The 15,167-nt window shown below is 37.7% G+C and overlaps 2 protein-coding genes across 2 annotated transcripts in view; one reads left to right on the forward strand and one right to left on the reverse strand.

The window, feature by feature from the left end:
- The window catches only part of LOC129432344 (peroxisomal succinyl-coenzyme A thioesterase), a 16,359-nt gene continuing 1,192 nt past the window's right edge, over positions 1-15,167 (reverse strand). Inside the window, exons 2-14 of the mRNA XM_073866910.1 lie at positions 15,012-15,042; positions 14,790-14,819; positions 13,265-13,459; positions 12,027-12,229; positions 8,927-9,026; positions 8,553-8,743; positions 6,220-6,383; positions 3,897-4,016; positions 3,733-3,815; positions 3,437-3,524; positions 3,055-3,145; positions 2,660-2,794; positions 1-795 (exon numbers count right to left, since the gene is read on the reverse strand). Of these exons, the coding sequence (XP_073723011.1) occupies positions 665-795; positions 2,660-2,794; positions 3,055-3,145; positions 3,437-3,524; positions 3,733-3,815; positions 3,897-4,016; positions 6,220-6,383; positions 8,553-8,743; positions 8,927-9,026; positions 12,027-12,229; positions 13,265-13,459; positions 14,790-14,806 (1,518 nt within the window). The 5' untranslated portion in view covers positions 14,807-14,819; positions 15,012-15,042 and the 3' untranslated portion in view covers positions 1-664. The remainder of the gene's footprint in view (positions 796-2,659; positions 2,795-3,054; positions 3,146-3,436; positions 3,525-3,732; positions 3,816-3,896; positions 4,017-6,219; positions 6,384-8,552; positions 8,744-8,926; positions 9,027-12,026; positions 12,230-13,264; positions 13,460-14,789; positions 14,820-15,011; positions 15,043-15,167) is intronic.
- Positions 6,262-15,167, forward strand: part of LOC141363708 (uncharacterized) — a 22,636-nt gene continuing 13,730 nt past the window's right edge. The window contains exon 1 of the mRNA XM_073866890.1: positions 6,262-6,369. The gene's annotated coding sequence lies outside the window, so the exon portion shown is untranslated. The remainder of the gene's footprint in view (positions 6,370-15,167) is intronic.

Raw genomic sequence — 15,167 nt, forward strand, 5'->3', positions numbered from 1 at the left:
AACTATTATATACTGTAATATACATACAATGGCAGCAAAGTAGAAAACAATAATACAGACACAGTGCATGTCTCAAACAAGTAACATGGTCATTATAAACACTGACTTTCACTATACAAATAATGCAAATTACTTTGATAAACTTGTGTTAAATGTTTGAGATCTACTACTGACATACGCCATTGTGTGTGCATGTATGTGTATGTTTGTGTATGCACGATGCAGCTCCAATCAATTCCGGTTAGCTCAAAAATGATAGATGAAATGCATTGACAGCTGTAAATGAAGTAAATTTGCTTTGTGCATTGATGAGTTAATATTGGACAGCGGTAGTGATAACATATTTTAATTAAAATCATAGTGCTCAAAATCTTAAATAACATTACTGTCCATATGGAGATACGGTATTTATCACTGTTGTAATGAAACATGTAGTGGGAGTTTCCCAGACAGGGTTTAGATTAATCCAGGACTAGACCTTAGTTATATTAGGACATTTACATAGGTTTTACAAACAAAAAATATTACTGGTGTGTATCTTGAAACAAAACAATGACACTGATATATGTTAAGATATGTCAGTGCAACATGTTTTTAAATTAAGGCAGCTCAAACATGCATTTTAGTCTGGGACTAGGATAAGCCCTGTCCTGGAAACTGCCCACTAAAGTCTGGCTTTAACTGCACCATTTGAACTTAAATAGAGGTGCTTCTGCAGAAATGCCAAAATCTTTTTCCAAGCATCCTCTTGTGCGTTAGCATGCGGTTTTGTCTGTCCACCCCATACCATGAGAACTGCAACAACACACAAAGAAATGTAAGCTCAGACGGGTTCACAATTAAACAGATAAGGAGGTCTAAACAGATAATCTGCCACTATAGAAAACAAACACTGATAATGCATACATATAGTATAAAGAGGATTACAACAATGTGCTTATTATTATGATTATGAATTATCATTAAATAGCAACAAATTGATCAAATCAAAGGAAGATGAAATAAAAGATGAAGAAAAACAACATCGGGAAATTTTACAAGAAATCAATAAAAGATATAATTATAAAAATACATTTTGTCTCAACATAATGCTTATGTTGTGTTCTAAATAATATGCTGTATGGTTTGTTATACACTCAGCGCTAGACAACACATTTAATGCTATGATAATAATAATAATACTGTAAGACAATTTCCTGAATAAATATAGCACCTCCCCAAAGGACACTGCATGGGGGCAAAGTGAGTGCTCGGGAAAGCAACTCTCTACGATTCACAGTGGACTTCCCACTGAGAAACATTTGGGTTTCAAAGACACACCTTTAGGGTGCCATACATTTGTATTCTTATTGTCTCAAAGCAAACTGTATATGAAATGCTACATGCACAAAGAATCTAAAATATGTATCTTATTTGTTTTTCATTGAAATATCTCATTGCAAGTGGTTACAATGGTCTCACCCATATAACAACAGAATACAATGTTAAAGTATATGTGAAACTTCATTCAATGTTAATAGACACCTCCCATTCCAAGCATAAACCAATCACCCACTGTATACAGATTAAGGACAGCCCTTAGTTCTACAACAACCAATCAGTACCAAATTCCTATATGCTTTGTTCTCTGGTTATTTAAGGAGATGTGTAGAAGATTTAGGGGTGACTTTCAATATCTAGAAATGCACCCCATGATGCTGTATCTTTGATATAGCATCATGTATTTTATTTTATTTTGAGGAATCTGTAACCAGATCTTCATCTCCTCACCAGGTATGCAATGGTTTTTCGTTTGTTTCGTATTTGAATTGGAATGTAAATTGGCTTCTGAATTATGTTTTTCCTTACCTGGTTAATAAATTTTTATGTTTGATTTTATTCTGTGTTGCTCGGTAAATGTTGACACTGCAAGTAATACCGTTGTATCCGTAGTTACCGTTAGGACAGAAATCAGGCTAGGATCGGCCCAAATCCCAGTTAGATAGTGAATAATACATCAGCTGAGGATTTGCGAGATACGACTAGCAAATTGGCGTTAGTTTAAGTGTACTTAGAAGCGTGGAGGCTGTGTTTCCGTTTAGAGTAACATCTCTGATTACTCTAAATAGGGTAAGTCTCAACCTCTGTTTATTTCAATATTATTCTATTCATTCATTGTGATTAGAAATAATTATTGTAATAATTAAGTGTCACCTCTAAGGGGACTAAATAAAGTATGTTTAAAGTTGAGCACGCAGAGAGCGGCCGCTTAAGCGTATAGTCCAACCTCTGGCAGCGACCAACACTGATTCGCTTATGACCGTTGACCAGTATATTAATTATGAGGCCCGTACTAGGATCATGTGCGACTATGAGAACCGAATGAATGAGTGTAATACCAGAGCTTTATCAGAATAAATAAACAAACATCCATCTAAATTCTGTAAGTTTTAAAAGTAATAATCAATCCAATTTGTAATATAATATAAACTAAATCTTTATCTTTGGAGTCAGATAAGAGATAATAATACAAAATTACATAAATGCCAAAACGTCACCTGCAAGCGCCGGAAAAGACCGAACGCGCTATTACCCTTCGTTTGGATTCCGTCGTTGGGCCAAACGGACGGATGGGGTCATATTTGGACCCCTTACAATACAAAGATGGATACAGGCATACCTTTGTCACCGCCTTGAAAGATGAAGTTGCTTGCATGGATGTGAGGTGTATAAGGAGGTTCAATCAGATGACCCGCACCAGGATAGGTCACGACTTCCAACAAGTGAAGATTTCCTGCATTCTTCATAATCTCTTTCATCTTAGTTTTTGGATCATGGATGAGAACACACAATAATTAAGATCAACCCCCAGCTGTACTTTGTTGTTAGTAATACAATGTTGTGTTATATTTTTACATCAGTATTAGTAATATGCCTGAGTTTCACACAGTTTTTGTTATTATATTGTTATTATATTGTTCGTGTGCACATATCCAAATATAACAGCAGAAGCATAAAGACACAATTGGTGTGTACAGAATAAATATATATTATGTAAATAAATATAGTTATGACTCATATCTTCAGCAGATTCAACGGAAGGACAGTTTTTATCATCACCACCATTCACCAACAGAAGGGGACACTTTATTTTCCCAACGTCCACATTGTAGCAAAGAAAAAATACTTAAAAGACATCTTCAAAGCAGCCTTTGCACCCTAAATTTGAAATGGATCCTGTAACCTTAAAGATATTTTTGTTACTTTATTGTTTTGTCTTTAAAATTCCTAGGTGCTTCGAAAGGCAGTCAAGAGGTGCATTTGTCATTTGCATAGTTGTTTTGGCCCTTTGTTTTACGCACACACACGCACTGCAGAACCATAAACTACATTATTTTCAAATATTTATCAAGAATTCCTTACATATTAAACCCATGTTGACATTACTCACGTCCACTTTGAGAGTCAGGTCTGAGGGAATCGACGGGATAAAGTTGATGTTGATGAACTGGTTATCCCCATTCACACGCATTTCATGCACATTTCTGCAATTAACATTTTTCATTAGGAAAAAACATTCAATTTCTAAAAGTGGTGTGAAATTTAAGCTCTGAAGAAAATACTGAATTTACAGAAAATCAATTGTACAGATTTAGCCAATATCATGGATGTTTATTAGTGTTAATATAATGTTTTAAAATAATTTAGTGTTGCTTATATGTAAATATATAAAGGAATTAAATACGCACTCACCTTTTCATCTCCTCAAATATTTCAAAGAGAGATTTCTCAAAAGGAATGAAATGACTCGAACTAATGCACACACAGCACTGGGGCTACAAAAGAAATAACAACATAAGACTACCAAAAAGCTCCATCTGTAGATAAGTGTGGTTGTTTGTATAAGCCAAAAAAACCTTGACGATTTTGGAGTAGGCCACCAAGTTGAGTGCAACTGAGCCTCCAAAACATAATCCAAGCATAGCCAGTCGATCCTTTTGTACCTTTGGGTGATTCTGGAGGATCTTATATGCTTCCTAAACAATTTGTGCACACAAATACTGTCAGTGTTGGGGAGTGACTAGTTAAATGTAACTAAATAATTTAAATACAAAATAAATGTAATCAGTTACAGTTACTAAGAATTTTTTTTATAAAAATGCAAATGATTCCAAAAGAGATTACATCCAAATATTTTCTGTAAAAAGTTAGGATATGCTTAATTATATAAATATGTCGCTTTAAATACAGATTTAATTGATTTCTTTCCCAAATTGCTCTAACTGCTTTAAAATATGAAACAACAGTTTCAAGAATTTAAGACAATAGGAAACATGCTTATTCGATAACTGTTTTATTTCCTATTTGGGTTTATGTACTTTATTTTTTAAGATTACAGATTAAAACCTGAATTAAATCTTAGTGAAAAAATAGGTGCTAAATGTCTGATGATTATGTTGTAGCTGTGCTTTAATACTGAATTATAATCCTAATTCAAGTGACGAGAAAGTATAACATTACTTGGGTAATGTAACTGTTTAATAGTGTAACTTGTACTCCGTAAATCCTTTCCAAGACTGGTTATCCGTCATTGTCATCGTCTACAGGTGCTGGACGTATAATTAGAATATCATGAAGAAGTTGATTTATTTCACTAATTCCATTCAAAAAGTGAAACTTGTATATTATATTCATTCATTAGACACAAACTGAGATATTTCAAATGTTTATTTCCTTTAATTTTGATAATTATAGCTGACCACCAAGAAAAATCCCAAATTCAGCATCTCAGAAAATTAGAATATTATTTAAGACCAATACGAAGAAAGGATTTTTAGAAATCTTGGCCAACTGAAAAGTATGAACATGAAAAGTATGAGCATGTACAGAACTCAATACTTAGTTGGGGCTCCTTTTGCCTGAATAACTTCAGCAATGCGGCGTGGCATGGAGTCGATCAGTCTGTGACACTGCTCAGGTGTTATGAAAGCCCAGGTTGTTCTGATTGTGGCCTTCAGCTCTTCTGCATTGTTGGGTCTGGCATATTGCAACTTCCTCTTCACAATACCCCATAGATTTTCTATGGGGTTAAGGTCAGGTTTGGTGGCCAATTAAGAACAGGGATACCATTGTCCTTAAACCAGGTACTGGTAGTTTGGCACTGTGTGCAGGTGCCAAGTCCTTTTGGAAAATGAAATCTCCATCTCCATAAAGTTGGTCAGCAGCAGGAAGCATGAAGCGCTTTAAAACTTCCTGGTATATGGCTGCGTTGACCTTGGACCTCAGAAAATACAGTGGATCAACACCAGCAGATGCCATGGCACTCCAAACCATCACTGACTGTGGAAACTTTACACTGGACATTAAGCAACGTGGATTATGTGCCTCTCCTCCTCCAGACTCTGGGACCCTGATTTCCAAAGGAAATGCAAAATTTACTTTCACCAAAGAACATAACTTTGGACCACCCAGCAGCAGTTCAGAAGCGAGATGCTTCTGATGTTGTCTGTTGTTCAAGAGTGTCTTGACACAAGGAATGCTGCACCTGAAACCCATGTCTTGCATATGTCTGTGCATAGTGGTTCTTGAAGCACTGACTACAGCTGCAGTCCACTCTTTGTGAATCACCCCCACATTTCTGAAAGGGTTTTTGAATATTTGAACCCTCATTTTTTAATCTTCTCCAGGGTGTGTTATCCCTATTGCTTGTACACTTTTTTTCTACCACATCTTTTCCTTACCTTCGCCTCTCTATTAATGTGCTTGGACACAGAGCTCTGTGAACAGCCAGCCTCTTTTGCAATGACCTTTTGTGTCTTGTCCTCTTGTCAATGGTCATCTTTTGGACAACTGTCAAGTCAGCAGTCTACCCCATGATTGTGTGGCCTACAGAACTAGACTGAGAGACCATTTGAAGGCCTTTGCAGGTGTTTTGAGTTAGATGATTAGAGTGTGGCACCAGGGGTCTTTAATATTGAACCTTTTTACAATATTCACATTTTCTGAGATACAGAATTTGGGATTTTCCTAAATTGTCAGTTATAATCATCAAAATTAAAAGAAATGAACATTTGAAATATATCAGTCTGTGTGTAATGAATGAATACAAGTTTCACTTTTTTGAATGGAATTGGTGAAATAAATCAACATTTTGATGATATTCTAATTATATAACTAGCACCTGTATATTCAAAGATGTCACATCTTGCATGCTAGAAGATTGCTGGAGATCTGAATTACCTTAAAGTAAGAGGCATCAATATCTGTTGTTTTCTGCTCATTAGGATTCATGTACTCTAGTGCCATTGAGGCAAAACCATGAGATGCAAGCAGGGCTGAGCGATACTCGACTAAACCACCACCTCCTCCCCACAAGTCCATCACTCCTGGGTAAGGTCCTGGGCCTGAGACAGACAAAAACACAAGTTAGCTAGGTAAATGGCAACATCGCCATCTTGGCAGCACGTCACAGTTATGAGAAAAAAATCACCCCCTCACAGATGTCATGAAGGGCAAATTTAGCTATATAGATCAAAAACACTTTTTGTACCAGGCTGTAAACATTATTATTTCTGCTGTAAAGTTGGGCATTTTAACATTGGGGTCCATGAGGATTGACTCCCTTTTGAAAACAGCATCTAGAAATCTCTTTTCTTGGACTACAACAAACACATGGATTGTAGGCAACCATTTACTTCCTGGGATTGGTGATGTAGTCAAGACCGACATTATCATAAGTCCTCCCACTTCGGACTCACAGCCTGTAAGTTAGCTCCTGTTAGCATTGCATTGTGAGCGAATCTTTCAAACATGGTAAGGAGCGTCACATTTCCGGCTGAAGTCAGAAGTATTCAGGCCAATCACAACGTACGGATTAGCTGACCAATCAGGGACACGGAGCTTTTCAAATCCGTGCGTTTCAGGAAGAGAGTGAAATCTGGAGCTGGAAATGTACGGTATGTCGAAGAAAAGGTGTTCTTTTAACCATAAACCACGCAAACACATTGTATTATACCAAATACACAAAATAATGAAGTTTTTTAGCAATGATATAGGTGCTCTTTAAAGGCAGAATAGGCAGGAATTATCCAAAAAAACCCTTTTACAAATTCGTTCAAACTGACCCTATATACCAATACACAAGTAAAATGTAAGTACTCCGAAAAAGAGAGTACAAAAATCGAGTGTCTGTATACCCCTCAGCACTGCTTCAAACACAGCTAACTTTTCCATTCACTCCACCCCCTCCCTTCTGGGTTTCTTCTTAAGCCACGCCCCCAAAACACATGAACGCGCGAATTACCTCAGACAAGCGGAGAGGAAGGAGCGCGGTGCATGTAATAACATCAAGTCACAATCACATGTAATAATACACCTAACTTTATCACTAGGAATATAAACAGATGGCTTTTATAAACGGATGGCTTTTATAAACGGATGGCTTTTAGTACTCACTCAGCCAGTGTTTTGCATGGAAGAGTTTCTGTGATGAAAGCATTGTTGACTCTGACGAGGACTACACTCCGCAGACAATACCGCATCATCGACTCGAGGAAAAGCCACGCGATATTTCCTCTCGTTTGATTGCTTCATTTATTCCTTTTTTGCCTTCGCTGACTGGATATGCAGGTACTGTAAGATGTGAATGCAGTTTCTGTGAGTTGTTAGTGCTATTTCTCTGCTGTACTATTGCTCTGCCTATTGCCTCGTGCACGTTCAAATCAATCGGGTGTGCGCATGTCTGGGCAGATCCCATAGCAACGGGTGGAGCCATGGTCGCGAGAGAGAGTGATATTTGAGCAAGCTAATCATATGTTTCGTCCCGGATGGAAATAATTAACTGTGTTTAACACAGTCGTGAGAGGTCTACAGACACTCGAGTTTTATACTCTCTTTTTTAGAGTACTTACATTTTAATTATGCATTTGTATATAAAGACAGTTTAGACAAACTTGTAAAAAAGTTTTTTAGATAATTCCTGCCTACCCTGCCTTTAAAACATTCACATCGTATGCCAATGCTGTATCTTTGCTGCTGACACTTAAAGAAGCACAACTATTAATTTCCAATAGAAATCCTTAAACGTAGTGCAGTAGTGTAGGCGATATAGAGACAAAAGTTACAGATTACAGCATTAAAGGGGTCATATAATGACTTTTTCCATGTTTAAGTGCTATAATTGGGTCCCCAGTGCTTCTATCAACCTAGAAAGTTCAGATATTGCCTGTTTTGTGACGTAGGTAGCTAGTCTTATTACAATAATACCACCCCTTAATCTGCACTATACAACCATGGCACTGCCATTTAATGCTGAGAGAGACTTATTTTTCATCAAAATGGTCATCAAGAGCCACTGAGATATCTTGTATTTTGATGCCCACAGAAATTCCACCTGATGACTTTCATTGTTTGAATCGCCAATGACCAGAGTTTTTAGATAAAATTCAATTTTTTGTTTCACTAAATAAACAATATCACCACCATCTTGGATGGCCTTGGGTAAAGTAACAGTTTTAACAATTGCTTGAACCGGCATTGTTTTGATAAAATGTATCATTTATAGGTGTGTTTACCTGGAGGAAGAAACAATGTTCCTCGAACTCCTTTTTCTCTAACATCCACCCTCTGCACACCTGGTGCTATGTACCAGCGTTCTGTGACACTGGTTGCCAAAGCTGTTTGCTGTCTGAAACCTTCAGATAGATGACCACTGTATAAGGAAATGTGAACCACCATTGGAGAAAGCACATCCTTCTTGCGCAACCTTGAACAAAGAGATTGGATTTTTTTAGGGAATTGATAACGCAGGAAATTTGCAGAATAAATGACAGATTATTTGAAAAGATCCTACAGAATTCATATTTATGGTTTGTTTCTGAAAGAATAAAATAAAAGCCAGATTTTAACAGTTTAAAACTGCAGTCTTCTGCCATCAGATTATGCTTACCTGAGTCCACTTCGACTTCCTGGTACAGGCCTCATGCTCCACAGCAACCCCATCGGCTCTGTCCCTTCATAAGTGCCTCCCAAACTTTCATCTTTGGACACTGTTGAATTTCATTGAACAGGATATTATACACATAATGACATTCAGAGTAACTGTAACAGTGTTTTATTAGATGTCTGCTTGTATCATTGTCTACTTGTAAAATTGACTTTTGTAAAGCTTACAGTACTTTACTACATACTTTACTATTACAGTCTTTTCTACAAATGAACGGCTGGTTTAAGCACATCGAGCTTCTTCCCGGATTAGTGACATCATGAACCCCAAAATTTACACAAACCATGCCTTCAGGAACATGTAATTTAGGGGGTGATGTTGGGCTGCTTTTTTATGTTGTAGCAAGGATGTAAACAAGGGTAACCATACGTCCCATTCTTCCCAAACGCGTCTTTGCCAGGACTTCAGGTGCGTGTTCCGGAAGTCATATTTGTCGACCACATCCGTCAATGAAGTTTATTGTTTCAGGTTATATTTCAGAAAAGCAACAGTTACATTTTAAGGTAAGAATAAAACTACGATTGTATGTTTTATGTTTTTAAAGGTCACGTTCTTTCTGATCCCATTTTTAAACCCTAATTAGTGTGTAATGTTGCTATATTATACAACAGTTCTTTCTGGTTCTCGAATCTGATTGGCTAAGAGCTATGCGATATTGTGCTGATAACGGCACTGTAACCGCTTCACCTTTCGTATCATTCCGCCACCTAGTGAATGGAGGTCCTAAGCAGGCTCATCTCTGAATGGAAAAACACAGACGCCCTGTTTTTAAACACTCTCCGTGTGTCTCATTAGTTCACTAGCTCATAAATCAGTCTGTGAATCCCCAATCGGAAGTTATTATTCCGTCAAAGATCAGTGCTCTTGGATGTTACGTTAAACTTAATGGGAGAAATGTCTTGTCACATCGTGTGGACGATTAACACTTGGAAAGAGGAATATAAACACTCGTTTTTTTCTGGAGCTTTATCTCTCATCAGAACGCGAAAACACCGTGGAACTGCAGGTAAGCACCGCAGCTTTTAAATGTGGACATTGATCATTTACTTTATCGTGACGTGACTATTAAAACATGTTATGAGATATCGCCACTGATATATTTATAAGCAGCATGCAAAAAAAATCTCTCTGACACTTATAAAAAAACGTTTTATATAGTACTGACAAGAACAAAGTTTAATAATAATAATCGAGTGCTCGTATCGCGTTAAGAATAAATGAGAAAGCAATAGTAACGTTATACAAGTATAGTTTTATTAACTTTTACCTCGCGCCAAAACAATAACAACACAAAAGACACTAAATATGAATAAAAAAAACAAGTAATAGTTTGATCATGACACCAAATACTGCTGATTTGATCTCATTTTGACGATCATAAACAAACAAGGCCAACATGAGAGCCAGGGAATCCCTGTCAGAGATGTAGCCCACAGAGGGCGGTGGTCAGCGGGGCGAGTGAACACTGACGTCCGCTCATGCTTTGGTTCTCATTCGTACCGAATCTCACTAAGCAAACGTTCAAACAGGCGCTATCTTTACTAATCGACTGCAGATTTAAATATAATGCATATACATTCTCAACTGAACTAATCTTAAAACTACACTTTGTGACCAAGAAACGGTAATATAAAGTAACAGCTTTTCCGTCCATTGAGTTGTTATGAGCTTCAAAGCAGCCGAAAGTTTTACCTGTCATTCTGGCGCCCTCAAATCAGTGGCGGAAGAAGTAGTTCTCAAACAAAGAGGCTTTTAAAATAACTCCGTTGTTGTTTTCTAGTTTTCGTTTTTCAAACGTGTGCCGTCGAACTGTTGTATAAAAGCAATATCGCTCTCGGAGTCGTGTGATATAGCTCTATATAATCACGGCTGTGATTGCCTCCGGCACTCGGCCTACGGCCTCGTGCCTCTGGCCTAATCACAGCCGTGATGATATAGAGCTATATCACACTCCTACTCGAGCGATATTGCTTAAATATCATATATAATACCTGTAAAATGATAAAACTCAAAGTTCAGGTGATATATTTTCTTTAACACAATTCGCCTTTCAAAGCCTACAGCGAACGGTCAGTTTGGACTACAGCCCTCTACTTCCTGCTTTAATGACGTGACTAGAACAGTTTTTTGACTAAACTCCGCCCACAGGAATACTAACGGCAAGCTAAGCTGCTATCGAATCACGACACACGAAACAAGCTACACAATCAAAACTCGTTACGTATTTCTGAAGGAGGGACTTCATAGAACAAGGAAGACATCTGCCCGTTTTGAGGACAGTGAAAACAGCGCTATACAGATACATAAACTGTGTGAAAAATACCATGTTTTTTTTTACACGTGAACATGATATATTGCGCACTGTAAATACAATCAAAGCTTCAAAAACATAGAAAGAACGGGACCTTTAACTGAAATGTAAGAACATTGATCATGTGTGCGGTCGACAAATACAACCTCCGGAAGACGCACCCGAAATCCCGGCCAGGGAAGAATGGCACGTATGCTCACCCTAATGTAAACAAAGAGCAACGCTGTTTGGCTCAGTTAGCCAGTTAGCTAAATGCTAATTTACTCTTATCTGACAAATGCCTATAAAAACATGCAAACTTCTATTTAATCCCACCAACTTTGAATGTCGGTGTTTGTTGGCATTTGTGTGATCAGTTTAAATGATTCTTTTTATAGATTTTATATAGCAATGGTGATGCCATTGTTTACAATACACCAGAGCTCATGCAAGTACCTGTAATGGTAAGGGGCGTGACTTTTCCTAAGAACGTGCAGTAGGTGATTAGCTAATCGCAACACACTGGGGCAGTTAACCAATATGAGCATTTGCATATTTCTGAGAGAGGGGGTTCATAGAAACAGGAACTCAACTGCCTGTTTGTAGGAGAATGGAAACAAGAAATAAGGTCAAATATTTGAAAAATAATGTTTTTTTAACGCACCATGAACACACGTTACAGTGCACCCAATAAACACAATCAAACCTTCATATATAGCTGGTTTACCACCCTTTTTTGGAAATAAAACACACCTGTCACTGTTCCATGTTCATCACTGATGTAGTGTCCAAATGCCTCCCAGAAATCCTTATCTTCTGACTGATGTAAAGAGTGCAGCGTCACCTCCTGATTTGGCAATAAATTCATTATGACAATCCGAAACATCTCGTCCACCAGACCTCGACTGGGCTGAACAGACAGTATTGGACTTTTCCCCATCTCAGTGCTCATAGACCTATGGAGTTTTCATAAGAGATTGAAAAGTAATTTTCACTAATTAAACATTTTCAAAATAACCATTTCATTTTCATTACTATTTTATGTATTGTATTTAAGTGGTCAGGGTGGATTTGGGCGAAAATGTAGGTTTATGTTATAAACCTTGCATATTCATATTGTTTATGTAAGCATGACAGATCTCTTAGGTTGATAATCACATGCTGCTGTTAAAGTCACCAGTTGTGTTTAAAAGCAGAATTCCAGAACTACACTACCCATGATCCTTAAGAAAAAAATACCTCACGAAAATGTGGACTCGGGGAAAGCCCACAAAGTCTTAGGGTGATAGTGAGACAGAACCAACAGTACCCTGTAGTGTATTGTATTGAAAGCTTACTTCTACAAACCATTGTAAATAATGGTTGATCTCCCTACATCAGTAGCCTAGCCACGAGGGGGCCCACCCTTACGGAAATTACCCATTGTTCTAATACAAATAACAAGCAAAACCATAACCATAAGGTCATCAGAGTTTAGTCATTGTTTTTGTAGTAAAACTATGGGTCTACAAATGTTAGATGGTGTAACGGTACACAAAAGTCATGGTTCGGTGCGTACCTCCGTTTAGGGGTCAGGGTTCAGTACAAAAGAAAATAGCATCAAATACATCAAATGTATAGCTGAAATTTAGAAATTTTAACTATGTGGGGCCTGTGATTCACTATTATAAAATAAACAAAAAAATATGAAAATATATTCTGTGTATAACTGCGTTTTCATCTAATGCCACATCAACAGTATGTTTTTAATAAAAAAAAATGTTTTCAAATTAACATAATATGACCAAACATTTGAAGAATGCTTCATGGATGTTAAAGAACTCGAGATGAATAAGATAAATGGATAGGAAAACGTATATTCCCGCATCACAATATATAAACTGTTTTTATATTAAAGTACAAATGGATAGGAAAACGTATATTCCCGCATCACATTATATAAACTGTTTTTATATTAAAGTACTACATTTATCAGTTAATGCACTACACACCTTGCACTCTGATGTTTGCTCTTATCTGCGCTGTGGTTGTTGAACTGGAATGAACTTGATAAAGGCGCTAAATAACGCAGAGCGGAGCTGAAACCCGACGTCGTTTTCATATGATGTGGCGCTGAGGGTAATGATTGAGATGCAGTTCGACCAATGTTTGCATAGGTCCGAACATGGAGTGCAAAAAGGCGGGACCTAAAGAGAAAGGTCAAAGCAATGCAAAAACATACAATGAATGGCGACTGTAGAAAAATCTGAATCCAGGACATTTTGGGTGATTTAGAAATCTTGGCCAGGCGCATTTTTTAAAATCTAAAAAGAGGACATGTACGGAATAAAGAGGACGTATGATCACCCTGAACAGTACTTGGACTGCCACTGATTACGTTTTACAAACAAGAACACAGCTACATACAAGAACGCATAGTGAGAACAGTACGTACTGTATTAGATAAAGTACATACTCATCGACCTTTAAAACAGTATATGTACTATATAGTATGAATATGGGTAGTGTGAATGAAATTCGAACGTACTACATTTGCACTGTTGATACGTCACATGACACACGTCGTCATAACAACAGGTGACCCGTTAAGTTATCTGGGTACTTTTCACCTAGTTTTTTGGAACACCTGGGCAGAGCATACATGAAAATCATGAGTTTCCTGTTTCACATTAAATTGCTATTGACGCTCCTTGGATCACACGGAAATTGTTGTCAGAATGCAGAGTCGTTCCCTTCCTATAAACAGTTACGCAAGCTGCGTAGGGCCCCAAACCACTATGGGGCCCCCTTGCTCTTAACTTCATGCCACGCTGCACAGACCGATTGGCATGTGACATTACCCAGCCCAAAGAAATATTTTTATTTACTTAGTGTCATATTTGTTGATTATTGATTTAAACGTTTAAGGGGCCGATTTAAACGTTTACATGTTGCGCTCCCGTGGTGTCTTCCGTTGCTATGCAACCATGAGCCATGCTCTCCATGAGGATAACGGAATTTGTGATCGCATGAATCATATTACTGTCACCATGTGATCAGTTAATCTGTTCGGGACTAGTGGCGGGGTTAGTTCACGTAAAGTCACAGCATCAAGTGGTGACACCTCAAAAGGAGGAAGAGCGGAGGACGTAATGCAACATTTATTGAGAAAAAGAGCCATCAGGTGGCCAGGTTAGGAAACAAGAAAAGATGAGGAGAAAATTGCAAAAGATAAAAGTATGTATTCAGGTATGTCACTAATCTCCAAATGATTATAATATGTTTAATGAAGTAAGCCTATATCTAATGCACTTACAGTACACATAGGCCTGGTTTCACAGACAAGAATTAGCTAAAGCATCTATTATAAACATGCCTTAAAAAGGATGTTACTGGTGTGTATCTTGAGACAAATATTTTAAAATATGTCAGTGCAAGTTATTTTCAGTTGAGACAGCTCAAACGTGTTTTAGTCTATGACTAGCCTTAAGTCTTGTCTGTGAAATCAGGGCATAGAGCATAGAGAAATATCCCTACCTTGCAGGATTCCACATGATTAACTCCGATCAGGGGCCCGTACCATGAAAATGGTTAAACAAACTCAGGGTAACAGGATTAGTTTCAGGTTGACAAAACCAAGCCAATGTGCAGGCCTTGTTGGTAAAAGCTATTTTCATGGTACCCAAAACCCAGGATTTGCACAAACTAATCCTAAACAAAGCTGGCTAACCAACTAAACCAGCTTCATGGTATAGGCCCCAGATCAATTCAGATGTTTATCCTGGAGGCGCTTGAAGAAAAAAAATTATGGTAAACTATCTTAATTGCAAAAATCATTATGTTACAGTAGAAAAGTCCTGCATGAATAACCAGGTGAGGCCCTAAGCAAAGTCCAGTGACATGGGGCCCCCACGC

Source organism: Misgurnus anguillicaudatus, chromosome 1, assembly GCF_027580225.2.
Source record: "Misgurnus anguillicaudatus chromosome 1, ASM2758022v2, whole genome shotgun sequence".
In the NCBI taxonomy this organism is placed as follows: domain Eukaryota; kingdom Metazoa; phylum Chordata; class Actinopteri; order Cypriniformes; family Cobitidae; genus Misgurnus; species Misgurnus anguillicaudatus.